Source organism: Platalea leucorodia (genome assembly GCF_965183815.1).
Source record: "Platalea leucorodia genome assembly, chromosome: 8".
NCBI classification, from domain to species: domain Eukaryota; kingdom Metazoa; phylum Chordata; class Aves; order Pelecaniformes; family Threskiornithidae; genus Platalea; species Platalea leucorodia.
The window spans coordinates 15222277-15248198 of NC_138830.1; the positions used below are offsets into that span (position 1 = coordinate 15222277).

Consider the following 25922-nt stretch of genomic DNA (forward strand, 5'->3'; position numbering starts at 1 on the left):
GGGCTGCAGCCCACATCTCAGCCTGCCGTTCCCCTTCCATCAGTTAGAGGGAGGAAAGCCTCGCCCTCAGTAAAGACAGACATTGATTCACCGACACAGGGGAAGGAGCCCAGGAAACTCCTGCCACACACTGCATGGGCTGTTACTAGGTTCAGCCATAATTAAGTCCCCATCCCTCTCTTTTGCACGTGCATGTCACGCAGATGCACACACAGGCATGCACGCACACAGGCACGCGCCAGCTCAGTGTCAAAAAAGCAGGGCTGAAAGTGGGTTAATGCACGTGTCCACCTCCTCTGACAGCCCTGCGCAGGAGCTTGCTCACGCCGGCCGGGCCAGCCGAGACAGGATTTATTGAGGGAGCAGAGTGCTCATGCCTGAAACCTGCTCATTCACAGCACAGGCAGCTCCCAGCTCCTTCCAAACCAACCCTGGCTACGGTGATGATGATCTTTTTTTAAAATTCAGTTTGTGTGCCCACCTGCTTATTTGCATCACTTGCTTGGGACAGACGTGGGATAATCACAGCTATCAGCTACAGGCGGCACCACGTTCAACTGCCCAACAGATATACATCAACTACTTTTTAATCATGATAAGAAGAGCATGAAACCTCCTATCACACAGGACTTCGGTTGTGCCACAGAAAAACAGCCGAGTGCGTTTTACATCCGCAGCTTTATTCTTGTACAAAAGGTTAAAGGCAAAGCTAGAAAAATGAACCTATTGGTACACGCTCACTGAACGCTTTTAAGACAAGATAGGGCAGTAAAGCTTTTATTGCTAAGAAGAACAAATGGGAGGCTTTAAAGCTCATCTAGCATTCAATTTTTGTTTGTAAGTAAGTAACCCAATTTAAAGCAGCTTTTCAGTCTTTAAAACCCTCTCGCCTTTCTGGAATGCTTCAAAAGGAAGATGACCTGAGGACGGTGTCTGCTCTCCAGAGGGACCAGACGAATGCTCTGCGTGAGATGCAGAAATGGGCCACCAACGAATGCCAAAACGAAACCCAACTGCCCAGCTGTGGCCTCCTGCTGATCATTAGACAAGAAAAGGCGGCACAGCACCCACGGAGCCAGCACCCTGCCATGTGCAAAAGCAGGAGTTGCCTGAAGGCCCTCGGCTGTCCCTATGCCCTGCTGGCTGTGGCACAGATGGGCACCGTGGACTTGCCCCGAGCAGAGGCAGGTGAGAGCCAGGAGCCGAGTCCGGGTACGGTGACTGTGAATGTCCTGCTCCAACTACTGGACTGCACTTTCTCCTGGAGGGCTGAGGCTACAGGCAGTGGGACACTGAACGCTCTTGGGATCCCTAGGGATCCCCCTGGGATGCAACAGATCAGGGCTGGCCACCCTTCCCAAGGGACTGCTGGTGCAGCCACTATGGCTTCGCAGGGCTTGCTGCAGCCAGAGCTGCTCCCAGGGGCAGCGGGTGCCCTAGTCTTCAGGGATTGGGGTGTTGCAGTTCCCGTGGTAAATTTTGACCTCACCCTCACACTGGAAGTACTGGTCGAACACGTCACTGTATCCATGGTCCCTCCACCACGTGCAAAGCTGCCGGTTCCATGTGCAGTCGAGCACATGGAAGAGCTCTGGGTGCTCCATCCCCACCATGGTGAAGAAATCCTGGTCCCCGAGGTGGCCCTTGAAGTGGTACTTCTCCGTCAGCTTCTGCACCATGGCAGGCTCCAGCAGCTGGTTGTAGAGCTTGGACTGCCTCATGGCTTCCAGGTTCAGGAGCAGGACGCCACTGTTGAAGCCGGGGAGCCCATCAGGAGGGGGGTCCCCCACTTTGGTCTGGGGGTTCTCACGGCGATACTGCCAGAATGTGTGCCTGCAAAGAGAGGAAAAACAGAACAGGGGAGTCAGGGAGCGCAGCCCAAAGAGCAGCCACCTCAAGTCTGGGCAGGTCTGGATCACAGCACGGGATCTACCACCCACTCAAGGGATCTTGCAGTGCTTGTCTTCTGCTGGCTGGAGGCACCCAGCCTCCCAGAGCAGCCCGGTGCTTCACGGGCCGTGTCTCTCTCCATCCCCCTGCACAGGATACTGCCCAGACCTCCACACACTCTTCTTGCTCGCTCCTAAAGCCCCTTTTGTTTCTACCAGCATCGCTCTGGTGAGCCAACAGGACAGGGGATCGCGTGACTGCTCACACGGCTGTGCGGGGAGACGAAACCACATCCCCAGTGCCTAGGGCGAACCACCAGAAGTGACCCCCACAGCTGGTACACGCCAGGAAAACGTCCTGCAGTTAATGGGATCTCAGCAGCAGAGCTCGCAGCATCATTAGTATTACTATTTGATTATGGGGAAGCTCCGGATCAAAGACGGGCCCCACTTTGAGGCTGTGCAAAAAGAAGGCTTGAAATAAATCTGAATGGCAGAAATATTTCTTCAAAATAGAAGTAGAAAACCAATGGCAACATCTCATTAGCTAAATAAGCACTGCCTTCAGCACTTGCAGCCCTAGGAAGGCTCAGCTATAGCAGCTCTGGCAGACATGATCTTCACTAGCTAATTTCCAGCTGCCAAGGAGAAGAGAGCAGTCTAGCAATACACAAAACTAACTCCAGAAGGTGATTCAAATGGGAAAAATTTAGACTGCCTAAGCAAGCAGCCCAAAAATGTCTTTGGCTCCTTCCTCAGCCCTGGGGCTGTGAGCACACCCCACCATACACACACCGGCTGCTCCCACTCGCAGGAATTGAATTCATCCCATGCTATTACCCAAGCAGCTGCGGTTGCATGCGCCCCAAAAAATCACTCCCATTCAGACTGAAAGTCTTCTGCCCCCGAGCAGCATCCTCTGCTACAAAGCCAGGGAGCTGAGAGCTGGCCAAGCCTGCAGTTCGGAGGAGGGCAGGAGGGACCCGCGGCCCCCACCCCACCATCTGACAGCCCAGGGGTGCCAGCACTGCGCTCTCCTTCCAGCCCTAACACTTAAGGCAAAGCTACGGCAGGTTTTTTTTTGCACCTTGCTGTGAAGATGTCGGGGAGAAACACTGTTAGAAAGAATAAGCCAAGCCTGCTGCTGGTTCCTCTTTGAATCTGTCAGAGACCAACCAGAGTCTCGATGCACCTCCAGGAAACAAGAATTTGTTGGTAGATGGCATGGATTTATCACCCGAACATTTGAAGTGGTTCCATGCTTGGAAGCTGAAGCTGGGCTAATTCAGACATAAGAAGATGCAAGGACATCAGTCCTTGGGACAGCTCCAGAGTCACGGTGGGTATTCCGCCGCTGCAAACATATAAATTGAAATTTTTCGTGTAAGAAGCTGTGTTCAGCTCTAACGAGCACTAGCTCAGGGAATCCTACGGCTTGTGCAGAGATCGGACTATTAAATCTACCCTTCTGGCCTGTCCTCTGGATCCCCTGGATCCTGAGAAGAGCCAGGACAGCACAGGACTGCGAGGAGCCTTGCCCAAGCAAGAGCAGCCAAGGCAAGAGCTGGGATTCAGTAGCCACCACAGAATTATCCCAGCAGAAAATGTGGATCTATTAATAATGTCAACTGTGAGCACCTTTTTTATTTCCCGATCTGGAGAACCACAACCATCACGCAGCATCACTTCTTTACAAATTTCCATTTAGATGCTTCAGATTCAAACCTCTGAAACTTCTCCTTTCATTAAGGGTCTTTACACCACTCCCTTTCGCCTGATTCAGGACAGAAAGGGTTTTTCCAAGCACCAGTTTCCCATGGAAGGAAGGCTCAGTTTTTGAGCAGGCATCTGCACGCCTCCTGGGGAAGGGGAGTGGAAGACTGGCTGCCTCATTGGAGCCTGTGGGCAGCAACGCTCGTTTGATCTAAAGGGCAGGGAAGAGATAAAAGGGCTCTGCCTGTGCAAAGAGCAGTTATGTCTTAGGGACAGGCACCAGGCCACCGCAAAGATAACTTGTGGATGCTCATGAGAAAAGGAAGGCAAAGCACTCTCCACACAGCATTAGAGGGAAGCTCAACCTGCAGAGACAAGATCCAGCCTCACGCCGATCAGCCTCCCGAGGTGCTCAGGTCCGGCAGTCTAAGCAGAGACTGGCTCAAGCCCACCTCTGCATACTCTGCTCTCTCTGCTTCTCTCTAGCAGTGCCAGGAAAGCCATCCCCGTGCCCAAATAATGATGCTGGACGCTGGCAGGATGGAGAGGGAGAGCAGTGCTGCAGAGGGAGGCACCTTTCTGGCTCCACAGCAGCCTTTCACATTCTTACCTCCAAAAACATGCTGCCCAAGCTAAGGGATGAGATTGCAGCCCCTGCAAGCAGCTAAAATAGGAAAAACGCAAGTGCCCAAGCCCTCGGCATCACCAGGCCATGGTGGGGCAAAAGCAGATCTGTACTAAATGACTCAATTTTTCAGCAACGCCATTCCCCAGCGGATTAGTCGGTGACGGCTGATAACAAGAAGGGAGCAACGTGCCCTTTTCTGCAGGGAGAGGAGACAGACTGACGAGCAGCAATCGTTCAGCCCTTCCTCCCGGCGCTGGCGTAATGGGGCCATCCTCCCCCGGCTGCGTGAAGGGACCGCAGGGGAGCGGGGCTGGCGGGCAGGACAGGGCTGTCCCCGGGGCACGATGCTGGGGCGAGATCCAGGATGCGACGAGCTGCGGGCGCCTCCGCAGCGCCGACAGCTCGGGAACCTGCTTGCAGCACCGCGCCGCAGCCTTTCCAGTGCTGGGCTCGGGCCAACCAAGGGAAAGGTATTCTGGCAGGGCCGCTGGCAGCATCTGTTTAGCCTGGATTTTGCCTGGCTTTTGTCGTTCTAACAGAGGGTTTTGGCGCTGTCCTTCTGCAGGGGCCAGGACAGAGAAGAATGTGGTTGAAAGGCACCTCCACCCAGCTGGAAGCAGAAGGAGCAGCAAGTATGAGAGCATCATTTTCTTTGGAGGAGATGGGGCTGGGGAAACACAGCAACCAGGCAAACAGCTAACCCAGCCTGTGCCCCGTGCTGCTTTCTCCTGCCCAACATCGCCCCTTGGCACCCACCTCAAATTTTGGCAAAACATGGGGGGAAAATCCCAGGAGCTTGAGAAGCATGCTGCCAGGATGCAGGGAGGGGGTGCACGCCCCCACCTCTCCCCCAAGACAACCATTAAGGAACTGAACCCCAACTGGATACAATGGAAACATCTCCCTGCCCCAAGTGCCTGGAGCAGCCAGGGTCTCCTTTGGGACAGGCAGTCCGGGCAGTGCAGCGTGCCACCAGCCTCGGCTCCGGGGTGCCCTCCTCCCCACACCCCCGGCAGCGAAAGCCAGGGCAGGAAGGCAGCTCGGAGATGCCTGCCACGGCCACTGCCGGGATGCAACGGGGCAGGAAGCTGCTGGCTGGGAGGAGGGGAGGAGAAAGGAAGAGGAGGCATTTCGGGCTTTTGTTAACCGCCCTGGCCCCTCTAGACGGGAGGGGAAAGAGGTGACCCCGGGCCCCCGACCCCATAGCATGGCGCGGGGGAGCCATGCAGGGCTGCTGCCGCAAGTGCCCGCCTGCAGCCCCAACGGGCTTTGCTTTGAGGAGCTGTTTATAAACAGAGCCGGCGTGTGCTAGGAAACATCTGGAGAAGAGCATTTCCAAGCATTCAAATGCCGGGCCCAGGCAGCCCAGATAAAAAAACCCTGCTTCCACCAGGACTTCCCCTGTTGGCCCAGCGCAGGGTGCTCCAGCTGCACCTCCGCTGCCTCGCAGGCTGGCGGTCACGAGCCCCAGCTTGCAGAGCTGCCATCACATGCTTTAAAATGCCTTACTGGGAACCGCTAGCAGGGGGAGAAGGGACTGCTCCACCTATCAGCTGTATTTTGCAGGTCCTTCTCTTACTTTCATGCACAGCAAGGGGCAAATGCTGGATGAGGGGAAGACTTTGTCCAAACCCACGAACTTCCGCTCATTTACTTCAGCTCTGGGTTATGGGACAACCTCATGGGATGAGCTGGAGACCACTGGTAAAGCAGCAGCGTGCCCTCGCTGGCAGGAAAAGCAGGGTGGAGGAGTTGCTGCCAGCTGGGTGACCAACAGCAAGCCCAAAGTACTGGCCCCACAGGCAGCAGACTGGGCTCGTGTGCCTGCACCCACCATCTCAGGTGGGTTCAAGAGGCTGCAACCCTGCCACACCAGCTGCACAGCCACCGCTGGCCTTGCTGATGAGGACGTGGATCCTTCCCATGCAGCCGCATATCCAGAAATGCCGACAGCCTGCGGGATCCCACCCCGTGCAGCTGGGGAACTGAGGAGCCAGGTCAAAAAGACACGAAGTGAAATCAGATGCCGGGCCAGGCCCAGGGTGGCTGCGGTCAGAGGGTGCTCCTGGAGGGCTGTGGGGTCTCTGAATGCCACTGTGCACCGTGCACATGCACTGCATGAGCTCGAGCAGCACGGTACCCAGGGAGGAAGGCTGCACAGCCTCTCCCCCACCAGCGGGGGAAGCAAAGCCAATAGCCACGGGATAAAGCCACAAAAATAAGGGGTCTGCAAGATTCTTGATGCAGTAAGCATCCCTGGACCAGTACACTCCTTGCTGGAGCTCACTGGTTTGCTCCCACCTCTTTCCAGTGCTGGCAGAGTTTAGGCCAGCTGCCTGGGAGGGCAGGGTGGGCAGCAGCAGGCCAGCACCTTGAGGACACACTTTGTTACCAAGCCTCTCTCACAAGGCTCAGGGGCTTGGGGGACCCTGAGCCCCATCCAGCCGGGCACGGGGCTCCTGGTGCAGAAGGGAAGCATGGGCTGCCGGCTGTCCCTCTCTGCGCCACTCCGGCAGCAGCCCTGCCAGCCCAAACACCAACTAAAACAACAAGTGCACTCTCTTGCTACCTCTAAATACGCTTTTCCGTTCCTCAGCCAGAAAACAGATGGCTGGCGGTGCTATCCCCAGTTGCAGCTGCTGGCAAACACCGCTGTTCCTGTGCAACAAGCAATGAGGTGTGAGCACGCCACGCTCCTCCGCTCTGTGCCGCTGCCAGTGCTCCCCGGGGGCAGGCGGGAGGACACAGCATGTGGCTGCAGTCCCACTGAGCAATCCCCAGCTGAGCTGCCCACCTGCTGGTGCCCAGTACCTGCGGGGTCTCGGCGAGCCGGCTGAGGAGGCGGACGGGATGGGAGCCCCAATGGGAAGTATGCAGCGTGGGGATGTGTTTGAAATGGAGGGGGTGAGAGCAAACAGAGGGGGTAAATAATTGTAAAAGTTTCTGGGGACAACAGCTACAGGTTTAAAAGCAACATGGCTCCCACAGCAGCCTGGAGGATGCCCTGACAGTGGCTTCTGTCCCACCCAGAGGAGAGGGTGTAGGCAGTGGAGAGGGAAGAGTGATGGCATGGGGATGACAGCATCATCCGTCCAGGGGATGATGGTGGCTTTCCCCACTAATCCTCAGCAAGAAGTAAGAGCACAGCCAAGTAGCCTCCCTGCACCCTTCTCCTCCTCTTGGCTAAACCTTCTTGTGGCAGGCAGCTGCCAGCCCCTTACCACCACTCTGTTCGACCAAGATTAACCCTCGGGAAAAGGCCATCTCCCCTTCCTCCAGCTCCCCCACAGAAAGGGCATTGCTGCAGTGAAGATGGGCCCTTCCAAGTTTCTGCCGCAGCCGGAGGGAGGCAGCTGCCCCGGGGCTGCACCCAGGGCAGCATCTGACGCACGCTCCCCCTTCCCGCCCCTGCAGACGGAGGCTTTGCAACAAAGTGGCCCTTGTTGCTAATTGCTTATTTCCCATGTGCAAACACTAAACCCCTTAAGGAGCTGGGGCGGCAGGTTCAGTACCAGCCTGGCCCAGAGCGCCTTAGCTGAGGCTGAGCAGCTTGTGTAACCCAGGAAATCCTGGCTCCGCGCTTCTCAGGAGCACCATGCACCCAGCGATGTGCAACGGCATCACCAACACAGCGGTACACCCCACTCTGCAGGGGAAAATGTCACCCTGGGGCAAAACAACCCCAATTCCCTGCCTGGGACAAAGGGCATGATGTGTTGGTGTGCACACCAGGACCGCCTTACCCTCCTCTGATGGGTTCAGGGCGAGGATGCAGCTCAGACAGGACCTCCAGCCCTCCCCTGGAAAATGCTGATGAACCAACGGACTGAGCTCTTCAATGAAGACATCAGTAATTCCTCAATAAACTTCTCACGTAATGCACAAATTATGTCTGTACAGCGCTGGTCTCTACTAGAGCACGGTCTGCATGCCAAACTTTCAAAAGGCCTGTATTTGGAGCAGCAAATTGATTCTTGATGATTACATTTCTGCACGGACTTAGCAGTCCAAAAATGTGCACACTTAAATAGATGATTAGTAGCAACCTGCGAATGCAGCTCGCAAGTGAAACCTTTCCTTGGGACACAGATTTTCAAGGCGAGCCCCCTTTACCACCTAAAATTTTCACACCCCACATCGGTGCTAAAATCACCCTCCGAATAGAGGTGGGACCATAAATCAGTCTGTCTGGGTCACATCGGTTTCCTTCCCTCTGTAGATCAAACACCCATGGTGCAAGCGGCGGCGCAGAGCGGTCGGCTGTGTGCGTCAGACCATTCCCTCATTTGGCGCTAGGCAAGGACTGGGGGCAGCCCATTCACAGGGGCACTCAAACACTGCAGGCCTAATTATTGCCAAAATGGCAGATATCTGTAACAACTGTGAGCGGACACCACTGCGGCAGCGCTCCCCTGCCTGCCTGACTCAGAGGCGCAGGCAGCCTCCCCCAGGCCACCCTCGCCCACCGACGGGGCTCCCAGGAACAGCAGAGATGTCCTCCCTTCAGAGACGCTCACCTGCTGCTGTGGGGAGGAGAAGTAAAAGGCCTCCATCCCTCCATCCCCGTTCAGGAATCCCGGCTGTGGGACGCTGTGCTGCTGCAGGGGGGTCCTGACATGAAGGGGAGCCGCCACCGAGCTTCGGAGAGCAGGAGGGTGTTGCAGAAGCCCTTCCAGAGGATTGCTGGGAGCTTCCCCACGTGGCCCCAGCACCACACCGCTCCAAAAAGCATCCCAGCTATGCAGTAAAGCCTCTTGATTTCCTGCTGCTTGCTTGTTTGATGATCTACCAGTGCATGTCCTCCAGCAACCCCCACAGCGTGCTTCCCAGAATGGAGAAACAGACCCAGAAACCCAGCTCACGCCGGTTCTGCTAACACTGCTTTGCACAAGGCTGAGGAACTGATTTGCCCTCTACAACCTCCCCACCAGACACGAGGACACCTTCCGACTCTGGCTACTGGAGAGGGCAGCTGGAACAGCCCCAATAGCTGGAAAACCACAGGATCCTTCAAAAAAGTCAGCTGCGTGGGTTTGCAAAGTGAAGCATCAGAGAGGAAAAGGCCAAAGAGGCTGCTGGTGCAGACCCTGCAAGAAGCTGTGCTACTGCGCATGGAGAAACTGCTCCAGCAGCTCACAGAGCTGGCAGCATGGTGCCATGGAAAAGGCAATGTAAATCCACTGGGGCAAACTGGGCTGCAATTCTCCAAATGTCCGAACAAGCAGGGCTTTCCTGGTCTGCCCGGAAACACCAATTTCCTGCAGAACATTTGGGTTTGCCCCTTTTCCAAGGCCATGAATCCAACCAAAGTGCTTTGGGATCATGGGCTTACGGCAGGTGCAGAGATTGGAGAAGGAGCAGCGGGAGCTGCCTGTGGGGAGAGACGGCCACGCTGGGAATTCACACCGTGCAAACTGCACCATAATCTCACCACTAGAAAGAGCCTTTCAAGAAAGTCCTGTGACACATGCAGCAGCTCCAGAAGATGCCACCAGTGTGACACCTACCTCTAAACACCAAAACTGAGACGTTCGGGAGCTGAAATTGAGCAGTTCAGGAGTTGAAGACAAGTGCAGGTACGGTAACTGATACATGCTCACCTGACACACACATCCCGGACTTGTGTGCTAGGACCTACAAAAAAACCCATAGCAAAGTCACAGCAAACTTCTCAGGCAGCCCTCGCAAATGAGGACCACCACCCCCGTGTGCTCTCTGCATGACAGCAAAGTCCTCAGAGGGAAAGCTTGAACCCATGCTTGGAGAGTCCTGACTGCCTTAGCCAAACACACACAAGTGTCTTGGTTGTTGGAAAAAATAATGTTAGTAATGTCCAATATCTCAAAAGGGACAGTTAGTAGTATTAATGTTATTAATAGTGTTTGTGCTAACCGATGCACAGTTGTAGTTGTCAGATATTGTCAAATTTACTCATTGTGTTTAACTGATGTTTCAGGCTTGGTTGGTAATGAGAATAAGTGCAACGGGTCCTACATATTAATGATGTGCACAGATGTAAACAACAAAGCCCTTTACCTTCTCGGATAATTTTTTATCAGAAAGTAATGCTGAATTCCTGAAATCAATTCTGCTGCCAGTTCCTTGCAGGTTCTGCTTGTTCGGTAATTTTGGCTGCTTCTTGGCAGCCATTGCCAAAGAATTCCTAGAACCGTTCCCCCTGCACGTCAAGCAGCAGCACTTGCCACAAATCAAGTCAAGGCCTCAAAACGGTTTAAAATCCAAAGTCCACAGGGTCCAGCTTGCAGGACTGTGGGCAGGCAGCAGCGGTGTCACCATGCCTGGCAGGGCACAGGCAAGGCAAATTCTCCTGCCTTCCCCGACTGAGGGGCTTGGGAAACACAGAGCCCTTTGTGGCAGGCAGCTCCCTGCTTCCCCAGGGCAAAAGCACTTGGAAAAGAGTGAAGTCTCCAAATCAGGGCAACCTGCCTGCATGAAGAGCCCAGGAAACCAGGTGAACTCAGGCAGCAGGACCTGCCTGCTGGAGATGGTTACCTCCAACTCTGGAAAGCTCTATCCCAGGCAACAGCCCACCTGCACTGCTGTATCTTACAACCACCACCACTGCCTCAGCTGATAGCCAGGGAATCCAGCTGTTCCTCCTTGATCACAGCTGTCAGCAATACACTGGGTTTTTTTTTAAATCCCAAGAGAACGTACAGGACGTACCGGCTCGGCCCAGACATGCTGACAGCCTGGCCTGGCTGTGGATTCAGGATTAGTCTGCTCACAGCCCAGGATAACTCTGTTCCTCTTCCAAACATCTGACAAACTGACGTAGCACTGCTGATGCTGAACTCCCAGCAAACATCAAGCACTGCAAGTGCCATGCCTCTGGGTCCAGGGGTTGCACAGGCTTGCTTCCACTCCTTAATTGGCTTTTCAGGGTTATTTTACCAGCTCTCAAACAAACAAAACCTGTGTGGCAGCACACAGCACACCTACAGCAGCTCCCACCCAATTACAAGCAGAAACAAAGCTTTTGCTTTCCACAAATTAAATGTCCTGTTCAAGCTCTCCCTAGGTTTTAGGCAGAAGCAAAGGCAAACAGCCTTGCAGCCATACAAGGACTCAAGTGTCGGTCCTTTGTAGTGTGTCGCTGTCCCTTTGATGCAGATATCCTTTCCTGCAGGACGAACCTTTATCATTTCCAACACTGTGGATTCCCAAGATGCCTCCAGCTTTTATTAGCTTCTTGTCGGGGGGACAGCAGCAAAGATCTCACCCAACGGCAGGAATGGAGGCAGCAGCCACCCTTCCAGCCCCAGCTACGTGCACTCTTGGACGTGAGAAGGTCTGGGACCTCTCCTGAGGTCCACCATCATAGGCAGCTAGCAGGTATGTTGCTCCCAGGTGGAGAAAGGGGGTAAAAGCACCTGCCTGAGGGCCTGTGGAGGACAAGACCTGGGAGGCAAGGGACGCAGGGGCAGCACTCAGGGCCCCAGGCAGCGCCGGCGGGCACCCAGAGCCCACTGCAACACGGCAGTGCCGGTAACAGCACCAGCACTATGTAGGAAGCGAAGAGGCAGGGATGGTCGTGGGGATGGGAGTGGGGAGCATGGCGCAGTGTGCTGGTCCGGAGTCAGCCTGAGGCTGCTGAGAGTCGCTGTGCAATCAATACCGCTGTCCTGCTCCCTCTCACATGCCACCAGCATGACCAGAGGGATCTATAACCAGGAAACTGAGTAAGAATAGGGTTTAAGCTCTGCCTTTTGTAATCAGAGAGTTTTCAGGACATTTTTGGGAGTACCGCAGTGTCCCCCCACTCTGTTCATCTCAGCTGTGGGGCTGCTTCAAAATGGGGAGACTTCTCCCTTTGGCACCCGGCAGCGCTGAGCTCCTGTGCCCGGGGACAAGGACTGAGCCAAGCCAGGCTGGCAGGAAGGCCTCTGGGGCGGTCTAGGCTACAGCAGCATCTGCATGAGGATGCCCTCGTCGTGCCCCGATGGAGACGTCCACTGTGCCCCCACGCACCAGGAGGCTGACCCGCAACAAGCTGTGCTTCACTTGGCCACCGCTCAGTCCCACCGCAGCCGGGACCACAGCTAAGCCGCTGCCCAGGCCAGCCGTGCACCCCGCACACAGCCTGAGGGCAGCAACCTGCCTGCTCGCCTGGTAACTGGCTTGCAGGCTCTATCTGCAACGCTTGCCTGTGTGTTTCTTGGCGGGGCTAAGAGCACAGGAGGGCCTGGGCTTCTCAATTTGGCCAGGATCTGGCATGGAAGGCCCAGTGCAACAGAAATATTTATACAGAGTATCATCGCTTGCCCTCTGTAGCCTGGTGAACAGGACACTGCCAGCACACCTGAGTAGCTGAAATGCTGCAGGGGACAATAGGATTTTTAATTAAGGTTATGGCTCTGCAGAAGCTCTTCCTTGCATGGAAAGCCTTTTGGACCAGGCAAACTTCAGATACAGATTTTAATCTTTCCATCAAAATCATTCTCAATGAAGCAGGAGGTCCTGGTCTTGGCCGCGGTGTGGATCCTGTGCAGGCAGGCGCATGAGCAGGCATATGTCAGTGCGGAGAAGAGGCTCTGCCTGCAGGCCAGCATGCAAATGTCAACCTGGCAGGAGGCATCCAGCACTGCCATGGAAAGCCCACAAGCATCTGAGAGCCTAGCGCATAGTACTGAGTGTCACCAACAGCCCTGGCAGCGGGGGCAGCCCCTTGTAGGATGAAGCTCTGCCTGTGACCCCATCCACAGACATGTTGGCCATACCTCACATCACACATTGAATCCAAAAGCCACAGGAAGGACAACACATCTGACCCACGGACAGAGTGCCGATTCCTTGGCTGCAGCTGGAGAAAACCAAAGCTGACGCCGACAGCCTCAGACTTCAGACAGACTCCTGCACCTGACATGGGCGCCTGCAACCTCCCGCCTCTGCACCCCGGACCTCCTCCAGACACCGCCCTGCAGGGCACGGTGGGAGGCAGATCTGCAGGGCGATCCATGTACAGCTTCAGGAGGAGCTACCGCTCTCCGCAAGCCACTCCAACCCACCCTGAGCAACTGCAAAGGAGAGGCCAGCCCCAGGCTGCGCAACAGTTAAAGCCCAGCATTTGCCTTGCAGGAGGGCCAGGAGATCCTGTTGCTCAGAGAAATGCGTTTGTCCAAGACAAACAGCGGCCGGGCATTGTTTCAGCATGAGTCAAACAAGTGGAAATGCTCCCGTGCCATCCTGTTTTGCTGTCTGGAGGTTCCCCCCTACCTTCAGGACGTGCAAGCAGGCTCTGGGACGTTTCCTATTTGCTATTCTCTTACTCCTCTGTTTCCCACAAGCGTCTGTACCCATTGCGCCAGGCACAGCGCGCCCAGTGCACCAGTACAGTAGCCGAGCACTGCGCAGTCCCGGCCCGTGCCTGGAAAGTGCAGCCTACAACCAGACAGCCAACAGGCAGCTGGTAGGAACAGCATCAGCTCCCAGAAAACAGTGCATAATTTACAAAATACACCAGTCTGCACCCATTTACCTCCTCTGACAGGCCAAGTAGGTAACAATAATCCAACACAGCCGAGTGGATTGATCTCCATCCATCTTCCCTATCCCCTTCCCTATCCCCTCTACAGAGAGGGGAAGATGGCACCTAGACCTTTCCTAGCCACTGGCTTACCCTGCCCTGAGGGTGCCAGTCTGCAGCTCTGTGAGCAAGATCAGGAAAGCTTTGCTGACTCACCTGTGATGTTTTGCCCCACGCTGGCTACCCTGCTTTTAAGGCCTCGGTGTTGAATGTGTGCCGGCACAGCCATGGTTCACGCGACACAACCTCTAGGCAAGGGTGCACCCACACTGCTGCAGAGCCACAGCCCCATGCACAGCCCTGGGCACTGTGTCCTGCTTGGAAAACATCTCCCAGTCTGCTGTGGGAGCAGGTACCAGGATGCTGGCATCTCCTTCAGCTGCAAATCCAACCACATCACATTGCTGCCCTTGCTGGGAATGCTTTGAGTGCAAAGGAGCAATGTTGGGATAAATTCCCCTGGGCAGTGGTGGTGCTGTAGAGAGCTTCATGAAGTGGGGAGGAAAACACAAGTGGAAATCGAGAGACCCCGCCATCACCCCCACAGCCTGGTAACCCTCCAACACCCCCACAGCCGCTTTCCCAACTGATGCTTCAAGCCTGTGCACGGGGCAAATCACACAGCTGGAGTTGGCACCTCTTATTTCACACCTACAATGCATTTTTATGTTGCTAAAAGTATAAAAATAGCAAAGATTACTTTTCTTACAAAGACACTTATGCTTCATCAGCTCGCATTTTTGTCTGGAAACCCTTTTAGCAGTGAGGTACGAGCCCCGTGGGGCGGAGGGCTCGGCAGGAGGGCAGGCTGGCGTTTGCACAGCTCGCCCCGCGCCGGGTGATCTGGCGACAAGAAGGATCGGGAACTTGTTTTCACATGAAGATCAAAACAGCGCAAGAAGAAAAGCACAACATAGCCCAAAGTGACCCAGAACGTCAAAACTGCAACAACAGAAAGTTCAGCCCAAAAATGCAGCCTGTGAGGGCTGTTATTGCTTGGCTTGTTTGTCCCCACCACGGGCGGCAGGAGGGGGGAGAGCACGGCTTCGGCTCGGGTCAGATGGCCCGCGGTCCCATGCCTTGTCCCCCGCCGTGCCAGAGATCTCTCCCTCCAGCGAAGCACCCCAAAGCTTAACTCGGTCCCCTCCAGGCACGCCCAGTGCCACAAACCACATCCAGGCAGCAGAACACTATCCCTGCTCCTTAGCTATGCGTGGAAATAATACAAAACAGATCGCTGCAGAGACAGAAAGAGCAATTCCACCGTGGACTAATTGCAGGCAAACAAACGCTTAATTTACCCCGTTACAGGCTGCACTGCTAACGAACAAGATCTGCCCTGCTGGGCAGCGCTGACCGAGGCTGACAATCCGACAGGGCCCTGCGGCCACACTCGGCTGTCACTGCTCCCTCCATCCTGCTTTAAGCTCTAACAATTGGATATGATTAACTGGGCCTGGATTTACCATTCCGGGCACCAAAATCCTGCCAGGACACCCAAAGCGGATACAGGAGCCCTCCATGCTCCGAGCGCGGTGCTGCCCTACGGAGAGGAGACCTCAGCATCCACGTTCCTCTGGCCCCAGCTCTCCCTGCCAAGAGCACAAGCCAGGAGGGGAGGTGACACTTCTACCATGGGCACAGAGATGTCCTCTTCCAGCCCGGGAACACTGGTGACTTCTGCAGTTTGAGCAACCAGAAATGCCCTCATGAGCATCCTCTTGGCTGGCTTGGGCTTCTAGGAAACTATCAGTGGTGATTAATCACCATCAATCCCCTGCTGGTGGACTTCTCTCTGTGGCCACCCTCACCCTATCTGGATGCACATGCGGCAAGAACAGCTGCTCCAGATCTTTGCAGCTCAGCCTTTGTCCAAGAATGCTGCTGGACAGGTCTTAGGAGGTTCAGTTATTGATCTCACTACTAAGGCTTCCAGTAGGGAAGGAAAAGACATACACAGCTCTTAAGCTTTTTTTATCTTTCTCCAAGAACACTTCCATTAGGATTAGCAAATCTAGCCAAGCCATCTCAAACACTCAAACTCTGCTCAGCTGAGGAGCCATTAAGGCATCCTGAGTTGATGATCTGATCCACCCTGGACTAAAACACCCTCGGAACAATGCACGCTAAATTAAATCGATTTCTTTAAGTACCAGCCTGGAAATATCTGTGGCCCTGAAGCCCACCGGTGGCCTGTGAGTGGGAAGAGTGGGGCCGCCCCTTGGTGCACGGCTCCCACCACAGGCTGCCACCACAGCTGGCACCAGCTGGCGGACCAAGGGTCTGAATAGCAAGTGACCATGGGGCTATCTTCATGCTTGCAAGCCCAGGTCACCAACAGAGTTACCCACTCAGTCTTTCCTAGAGGAATATTTCTTCAACAGAAGGTGCACTGACACTCCAGCAACCCAGAACCTCACTATTGCTCAAACTCAACCTCTACTCTCTGCCTACAGGGAAATGAAGCAACCACCAAATGCCACCAACCAACGGGCACTGGGAAACACACATCTCCACTGCACTGGTCATTTTAGGCATTTCCCAAAAGATTTCTCACATCAGCAGAGGATGGGGTTCACATTCGCTGCAAGCAAGCTACTGGCTGGAGAAGGCAGACTGATCCGCTTAAACCTCATGCCAGGGGGATTCCCTGAATGCTGGGTCAGATATTTTGTGGAAGACACAGGTGGAGAGCAGAGAGGAAAGCTGGACAGCAGGACACAAGGCAACTGGACTGCTCAGACCAAGTCCTCAGGCAGTGCTGACCTTACTTTCCTCTGCGTCAGACTAACACGATGCATGAGTACAGCTGAAACACACTAGTCCCAGGTCCACCTGGGCTAGAAAGATGTTGCTTCTGCTTGGGCAGAGTGGCAATATTCACAGCCAAAACCTCTGAGCCCCGACGTACAAACTGATGCTCCAGAATGCAATCAGAGCACCTCAGCAGGGATGGTTGGGCAAACACACCTCTAGTGGCTGTGCTATAATCTAGGTATGGATTTTGGCACTGATGACCAGGAACTTGGTTCTGGAAGCCTTGTGACAGTGCATGAGAACAAGGGACCCACAGCGACGCTACACTTTGTTCATACCAACCTACAAGTTTCAGATTAAGTCCCTCTGCAGGGATTAAAGCAGGGAGCTGCTTCCCCCTAGATTTTCTTCCAAAGACTGACCTGAACTGAAGAGAAGACGTGCCAGCTGCCCGCTGCCCACCCCCTGCTCCCCACGGGGAGGGGGCTCTACCTGTACACTGGCTGCATTTCCCTGGCAATCCCGATGACTGCTCCCTCTGGGAAGTTGTTGAACTCATCAAACAGGTCTCGGATGTTGGTCTTGTACTTCAGGTCCAAGTCTACCTGGATGATCTGTGTTATTTCTGAAAGTGCAAAGAGGAAAAATCAGCTATACAAGACAAAATCATAACCAGTGATCACCAATGGTGACATGACGATTTATACCCAACGAGGATTTGGTGCAAGACTCAGTCATTTCAGGGCAAACGCAATCCAGCTGCAACCTCTGCATAAAGCCACCAACCTTCAACCATCATGACAGCATTTACCACTGTGCATTTTAGGCATGATTTACTTTGGAAACCATTTCTTGTGACCTCCTGCTTCTATCTACTTCCTCCTTCCTTCCAGAAGACTGGTTTTCCATATGGCTGACAAAAGCAAGAGGTAGCTCCAACCCAGCCTCTCCCCTTCTGGAAATGCTTCTGCAGGAGCAGCCACACAAAACTCCATGCTCACCTTATGTACTTCTGGGAAAAGCTACCAACTCCACAAGCGTCTCCCAGCTCCAACCCTCACATCGCTGCCTCGAAGCATCAGAGCAATTCCCATCACAGACAACATCAATAATGCAGTCAGGCACACGACACCCTCAGTAACACCTGCACAAGCTCATTAGCTGCCAGCGGCCTGACATGGGCTTCCCTGAGCACAGAGATTACAGCCCCCTGCCTGCACAGAGCTGCTGGGGGTCTGCGGCAGCCTGGGAAACTTTATTATGGCCGGTGGTACTCTGTCAGAGACAAGGACGGTTGTGCAGACATGGAAGCATCTTCCACTTGCAGTGGGAAAGTCGAGAGCGAGGAGAGGCTGGAGGACATCATTACGAAGGCCAGGCCTGAGCTCATTAACAGGGTCAGGCCCCTGCCTGCATTTGTCATAGTCTCCCCTGCAGCACACAAGGCTGATTGATGGAGAAGTTGCTTGGGAGAGGATGCAGGAGACACACCTCGTCAAGGCTGCTTGTCCTGGGCGGATCTGGGGATGTTGTACGGATTGCAGCAGGCCAAGTGGAACGCAGCAAATGCAAACGCTACGAGATTGGACCGTCCCATGGGTTCCTCCAGCCCTGGGCAAAGCCATGGTCATCTTCTGGCCAGCCAAGCTCAGCCCTGTGTGGGGACTGTGAGTGGCGTCGAGCCTTCTCCCGTGGCATTATGTAATGCCAATGCTATTTATATGTGTTATAAAAGCCCAGAGCAAACTGGCCGGGTTGCTTAGCACTTGGCACTAATTGGATTAAAAAGACTGTGTCAACCTGTTTCAGCCCCCACTCGTCATGCACAGGTGCCGTTACAGCTTTCTGCAGGCTAGATGTGCGTGTCACCACTGCTTTCACAGCAATTAGCAAATGAGGCCCTCATCCTTCCTCCTGCCCAGCCTGCCCTCACCCTCTGCTGCCCGTACCCTCTATGGCTACAGGCAGGGCTTCCCATCAGGCTGGCGCTTCTGCGGCGCTGCCCACGCTCCAGCCTTCACACCACCGCAGCTCCTCACCTCCTCGCCCCGCCGTGCTCGGGACAGGCTGCTGGCTACCCCCACTCTGCTGAGAGCGGGAGGCAATCGCTCTGTTTTCAGCCCCCAAAGCCACCGTTGGGACTTAGAGACCTGGGGATGCTGAGAGCAGCCAGGCACGGGCAGCTATCCTCTGGCACAAGAATGCAGCTTTGCCATTTCAAATGCATTCGTCGTGTGGTGCTTGTTTTTCAAGCAGACGCTGGGCTGTACAGCAGCTCTGATTTTTTGCAGATCCTGCACTAATCCGAGGCTCTTGGCAATTGGTTGTATCTACCATGCTGTCCTCATTTGAGAAGGAAAAAGCCCCGTGAGGTTAAGCAAGAAATATACTGCTTACTCTGCGAAGCATCCAAGCAGAAATATAAATCAAGGAGAAATAGTATCTAAGCTACAACCCAGGCTGTATCTCAATTTATTTTTTTAACATCCATCACTCTCTATCTGCTAAAGGGAAAGGCCACCCTCCCTTCAGCCGGCAGTACGGCAATCCCCAGGCCTACCTAGTATTTACTACCACCATAATCCTCTGTTTGCAAAGATTTAAAACCCAGGCATAGTAATTCACTACAGGCTAAAGCAGGTCTTGACCTGAAAGCAATTTCCCTCAGCCTTCCTAACTGCCTTAGAAATCTCTAGCGCAACTCAAGCAGATGAATAGGCAGAGCGAAGGATTTCTGCAACGGGGAAGGAGACGTGTATCCCCAATACCCCAAACCTCCCCAGTGGTCCATACCACAGCGGGGCAAAACCCCAAATCCTTAACGCTACTGCACTTGAGAATATCCAGACTAGTGACAAACCTCCACGGTGAGGAGACCCGGACCTCTGGCACAAGCTCAGCCCAAGCAAAACGGGGCGGGAGCCTGAGCCCTCCAAGGCACTGCCAAGGACAGGGAAAGGGGCCGGGGTTCCCAGGAGGATCCCAGCACAGCTCACCCCAGTGCACAGCAGCCTTCCGATGCCTCATCAGGTTTCAATTAAATCAACCGCGAGGCACGTCATCCGATTGTTCTCTACAATTACAGATGAGCGCTAACTGCAATTAATCACAGCGGAGAATGAAAGCTGAGCTTGGGGGAAGCTCCAGTCCCAGCCCTGCCTGCCCCAGTACCAGCACCCTGCGCTGGTCCCACACTGTGCTGGCAGAGCCCCCCAGGAAAAACTCACTAACAAATTAGACTCAGAGAGCACAAAGTACTTTTCCTTGTATTTTTTTTTTTAAAGGAAGCATGAACTGCAACACTGAGACAAAAATGAGCATGGGTGACATTAAGTGCCGCTCTGCCAGATGCAGCCTGCACAGATAGATTAATGGCCAAGATGATTTCTCTGCCTGCGACTGGCAAGGGGCCAGACACTAGTATTTATGATGTATCATGCTCTTTTCCCCTTTTACCAAGCGCTTTGTCCTGTCTGCCATGTGAGGGTGGAGGAATCGCGTGCTCTCTTAGGCACAAACTGCTTGGAGGGGTCCAGCTGGAAATGTGGGAAAAGGCTGAGAGCGTTTTGCTCAGCAAGCAAGTTTTCTAACTTGGCCATACTGTATATCACCCTCTGCTCCGTTCAACTCTGGCTCTTCCAGCCACGGTGCATAATGGGGAGTTACACCACTCAAAGCGGAGATGATCTCCATTAGCAGTGACAGCTTTATGGCACAGGCTGGCCCTGTTTAACGCTCGTAATGTTTTACTGCAGGCTTGTACCAGCAGCTGCAGCAGGGCTGCTGTCCGGGCTCAGCTCAAACCCTCCCTCTAGCCGTGTCCAGAGGAGAAAGACCAGCTTAAGGGATGCGCGATCCCGCATCAGGGTCTGCGGTGCTGTAAACCAGGGGAGAAAGCCAGCACCAGTGCCCAAGCCACCTTGCACTGGGGCTCAGCTGCTGAAGAGAGGGAGAATCAAGGTTATCCCAGAGCAGGACTCCAGAGCGATGCCAGGGCAGATCCCCTCTCGTGTGGGCACTCCCGATTTCCCCGAGAACCTCAGCCCAGCAAGGGGGCACACGCAGGTGGCAGTCACTTCCCTGTGCCCTGCTGCCCAGCATCCTCTGCCAGGACGTAGCAGAGCCACACCAGCACGGAGGCAGGCACCCCGGGTGCTTGCCAAGGGGCTCGGTGAGTTCTCTGGGTGCTCTGAGCAGCACCCAGGAGCCCCTCTGGCAGGGAGCAGCTTCTGCAGCAAGTCTGACGGCCCTTCCCAGGAGGCACCAACCCCACAGCCTGCCCCGTGGCAAAGCGGGGACAGAGCGGGACGGGAGCAGGCGGGCACGCAGTGAGCCGGACCACCCCACCGACACGTGGTGCGAGCCTTGGGAGCAAATCGCTCTTCTCAAAAGAGTCAGGCAGGAGCATGAGCGGCAGTGGAGGGGCAGGGGGAGGAGAAGCACTGCTTTGGCTGACCCAGCCAGGGCTCTGGGGATGCTGCGCAGCAAGCAACCCTGCAGCAGCTATTATCCCTCCAGCCCTTCTTGACCCACAGCCACTGTTTGGAGCAGCCTATGGATGGGCAGCCTTGAGCCTGCCTGTAGGCCAGGACTACTTTCCCCCAGCCTGAGGAGGGGATGGCCTGCAAGAGATTTAAATAGTGGATTTAAAACTACAGGAAAGTGGATGGATGATGGACGGAGGGTCAGAAGAAGAGGAGATGCAAAGGCAGGTGCCTGCACGGAGCCTGGGGGAAGCTGCCAAGCACATAAGCCTGTGTTCCCTTGGCTGCTCTGGGAACACCAGCTGCCGGCTAGAAACCTGATGGGAGCAAAGGAGATCCCCTTCTCAGCTATTTGTCTTTTCCTGCTCCAGTGCCTTTGCCACCAGCAAGTCGCTGCCTCCCCAGCACTGCAGGCAGCCAGGGCAGAAGCAGGCAGCAGCAGCAGCGTGCAACTCCCTGTGGCACAGACGATGCTGACACCCTCCATGCACAGTTGGGGCATCCATAGGTCACCTAGTGATGGCCAAAACTAGTCTCTGGAGTATGACATGCAATTTGAGAGGCTCCTACGTGAGCTACAAACCTCCTGGTTACCAGGCACCCCTGGGTACTGGCGTGGGGAGCCCGGGGTGATTCACCCACCGTGCATTGGGCTCTAATAGTTAGACAAGGCAGAAAAGCAAGACCCTGCAGCCCCGCAGCCTGGCCTCTGGACGGGCATGGGCTATTCTGTAGGTAAACTCATTTACACTCATCCCAACAACTTTCTCTGTACAAGGGTTGCTACCCTGGCAAAGCCGAGCCCAGACGGCAGGCACAGGGCTGGGGCCTAAGTGCTGGCCTCAGCTCTAAACCCTATTCTTCTGTACAAACCACACCAGATCTGGGGCAGAGGGATGCCACCACCGGCAGTGACCGTCATGCTGTGGAGAGGGGAAAGGAGTGAAAATAAGAACAACTTGTGTCCGGGAACAAATAGTGAAACAGAGAGCTGCCATCACAACGCAAAGGGCAGAAGCTGTCCAGCAAATAGCATGGTCTTAATCACTGTTAATTGAGCTGTGGTTTAACAGCTTTAGAGTAGAAGAAGCAAGAATTGAAACCTCCTGGAGGTGGTGGAGCTCTCCAGCCCATCAACAGGCTCAGGTCGGCACGAGCTCAGCTCCCTTCTCAGAGCACAAAATCCTGCCTGCAGCTGGTCTGGCAGTGGTGCTGCTGCAGGGAGCGGTGGGATGGCAGGAGGGGACAGGCCACTGCCCTGCCAGGCTGCACCGTGCCCAAACCTCAGACACACTCCCGAGGCAGACGCCTGTCACCAACGCTGGTGGCAATTTGGCTCTGCTCCTGCCATCCTCTGCACCAGGGTCTCTGCCTGCCTCAGCAAATCTGCTTTTAAGGACCTAAGTGCCCTGGTGCACCATGCCAACGAGGAGAGACTCCTTCAACATGTATCAGATGGGAGCATCCCGATCTCCCTGTGCCTTCTCTGCATCCCAGCAGTGACTTCTGGGGCCAGCGGCTGGCACATTGCACCCATGCAGAGCAGACGAAGCGAGATCAAGGAGGACACCACTGGGACTGCTGACCGTGCCTCACGTATTGCGCGACCCAGGCATGCCGCTTCGCCTTTCCCCACGGAGCCAACAGCAGCGAGTCCTGCAACACAAGGAGGCAGGAGCCCCATGCATCCTTCTGGAGACTGCGCGGGGGGCAATGGCCCCACCAGGGCAGGGTGATGGGCAGGTACAGACAGCTGCCAGATGCTGAGCGGCTCAGAGACCCTCCACAGGGACAACAGTGGCTGCAGCCAGCACGGGTGACGCTGCGCAGCGAAGGGACGGGAGTGTCCCCTGCTGGCTGCAGCTCTGGGTGTTGCGGGGCTGCAGCTGGGGGTCTTGGGAAGGGCCAGGGGGTGACTGTGCATTTTGCCACTTGATTTGAACCATCAGAAGGAAGAGCGCCGGGCAGCCCAGGCTCTCCAAGTTGGGGTCAGCGGGGCTGGAGGGCTCAGGTCTGCTAGTCTGCAAATGCTGGACACACCTGGACAGCTTCCCTTCCACCTCTCTCCATTGCTTTAAGTTTGGCTCTGACTACTGATGATTTTTTTTTTTTACCTGTCCCCATCACGACAGGGACAGCCCAAGGAAACCAGGAGCTGAGAAGGATAAGCAGCAACTTTCAGATCATATCCCCGAGCAATAAACCTCCTGGAGCAGGATGGCAGCAGCCCCTGCTCCAGCAGGCAGCGTGCCTGCCAGTAGCAACGTGTGGCTCTGCAAAGCTGCCCATGCTGGCTGTGAAACCAGGATCCTCTGCCCTTGCTGGCTCAGAAGGACGTGTGGCCAAGAAAAACACCACTCCCATGGCCAGCACCAAGGCCAGGCGTGGGTGCAGGGCAGGTGACAGGCTCCGGAGGGTCCCTGTGCAACCCGGAGGGTGCTGCCCAGCAGAAACAGCCAGCCACCCCCAAAAGCCTGAGCTGCAGTGGGGAGGGGAGCACGAGTGCAGCTGAGGTGCCGGGCGGCAACGCCAGTGTCACGACAAGCCCAGTGTGGATATGCATGGTTTATTTACACAAACACACTGGGTTCTCCATCCTGCCCTTCATTAGAGGCTCCCTGTGTTTGGCTCGCCCTCCCCGCACTGCCGGCTGTCCCCGGCCACTCTGCCTCCTGCTGTCAGCAGGGCTGTGAGCAGCTTCCTCTCTGGCTGTGTGCTCCCTCTGCCAGGCCTTATTTTCTCCACAGATAAAGTCTCCCCTTCTGCTTCCAGGATTAATCACCATTGCCCTCACAGCTGACCCCAACAACACCGGAGAGCCTCGCCCAGAGGAAGGCAGCCAAGACAGGGGCACGCACGCATGTGCAAGCACAACACGCTCTGCAGAGCTCACTGCCAGCACATCAGTGACTGCGGGGGGCTGCAGTCCTCCTCCCCAGGACCTGGTGCTGCTCTGGGAGTCCACCCTCCCAAGAGAAGACAATCCTACAAAGCCCTGCACGGGCAGGGCTTGCCAAGGTGAAGACAGCTTACCTTCCAGCTGCTTGCTTAAACACAGGTCCTCACTTCTGCTGTGCAGCCAAGGGTCCCCTCTGCTCCCTGGGGCAGCCTAGCAGCCCCCCTCCCCATCAAGCAGCCTCCCCTCCCTGCAAACAGGGGCCAGGGGAGGGCAGGAGGCAAGGGGGGACGTGCCCAAGTGCCCCAGCCACTAACGACGCCACGACACAGGTTTCTGCAGCCCCTATTAAGCACCCAGTGGAGCAGAGCAGCAGCTTCTGCACAGCAATTCCAACCTATCAGCTAATTAAAAAATTAGGCTGCCTGCCTGAGACAGATGACAAATCATCGCTACCACCCATGCAGGGCAGGCACCTGGGTGAGCTCTGGGGTCTGGTGCAGCAGTGACAGCCCTGGGTGCTGACAGCAGCATTGCTCTGCTCGCCTTGCTCCACACCCCACGGCCATCTCCAGAGGGATGAGGAAGACTTAGCAGGAGATGGATGCATTTTGTTCCAGGATATTAATTTTTCCTGTGCATCCAAGTGTCTCCTTGTAATCCATCGAGGTCTGAGGGACTTGTATTTAATGGTGCTCAACACCTTGGCTCTTAACCGGACTCCAAGGCAGAGACAATGCTGAGCATATGACAGCTTTCAGGATGGAGCTGTAAGTGCTGCTTGCTATGTATTTAATAGACGGTGCCGCTGGGGGAGGAGTGTGAAGACACTTTTTGGAGTTGGAGGAAGAGCAGCAGGAAACCTTATAATCGGACAAAGTAAGGTTTAATTCCAGGTTGCCATAAATTACAAAGCAGTGCAGATGGAAAGCTGTGAAGTAACGAGCAGGTGAGATGGAAAGGGAAACCAAAAAGAGATACAGGAAAACAAATGCATTAAGGTAGATAATCTTACATTCTGATTAACTGCACGTGGTGGGGGAAGGGGCTGCAGGGCTGCAGGCAGACTTTCTCCTTGTTTCTTCTTGCTAAGCTCTAACGAGCTACAGCAGAGCAGGGAGCAAGGCCGTGGGGGAGAGCAGCCCCGGCATCAACACTGGGTGACCCCAAGCAGCTTCCACCCTTTGGGGACGGGGGAACGGGACTGGCTGGGGAGGGAGGAGGGCAGCACCCGCAACACCGGGCACCGAGACCCCACCGCTCTGCGGGGAGCGGGGAACAGCCGCACACACCTGCCCTGCCCTGACAGATCTAGGACATCCAAAACTAATCAATGGTGGCACTGCAGTGAGGGGCGGCCAGCGGAAGCGATGAGAAGCGACACCATCCCTGGGAGCTGCGGGTCGCGCCAGCCCCCAGTGGCAGCAGCGCCGTGGGGAAGGGGCCTCCGCCGTGCCGCAGCTCCCGGGGGGCTGCCAGGCACCTGCCGAGCAGCATCCACACCCCCCTCATGGCAGCAGCCCTTCCCAACGGCGCCTCCGCAGCAGGGCTGGGGCCAAGGGACTCTCCTGCCAGGAGAGGCACGTCCTGCAGGCAGCTGGACGGGGTTAGTGTCTCGTTTCGGCAGGTGAGGACCCCCCTACAAGGCCACAGCCTCCAGCATTTACCTGGGGTGGGCTTATTTAGAGGTCTGCTGTTGCCTGCTCCCAAAAAGCACCACGAAAACAACTCCCTCAGCACAACAGGCTCACCCCAGCAAGGAACAATGGCTGACACCGCTCTCCCTGTTGCTCACAAATCCATTACTCCAGCCTCTTCTCCTCACAGGATCTGACATGAGCGAGCGCAGCCCAGAGACAGGCTGGGGAAGGAATCTGGCTGTTTTTCACATGGCTGCGACGTGGAGCAGGGAGGGAGGTTATGAGAGCACACCAGAAACTATTAAGACTCCCTCCATCCCCGTAAAGATGGAAACATTTTTGCCAGAAAATAAACCCTTCAGCTACTG

At 55.2% G+C, this 25922-nt stretch overlaps 1 protein-coding gene across 1 annotated transcript in view; it reads right to left on the minus strand.

Moving 5' to 3' along the window:
- Positions 1-678: 678 nt before the first annotated feature.
- The window catches only part of XXYLT1 (xyloside xylosyltransferase 1), a gene marked incomplete at its 5' end in the record, with an annotated part of 39594 nt that continues 14350 nt past the window's right edge, over positions 679-25922 (minus strand). The window contains 2 exons of the mRNA XM_082319313.1: positions 679-1833; positions 17027-17159. Coding sequence (XP_082175439.1) covers positions 1437-1833; positions 17027-17159 — 530 coding nt within the window. The 3' untranslated portion in view covers positions 679-1436. The remainder of the gene's footprint in view (positions 1834-17026; positions 17160-25922) is intronic.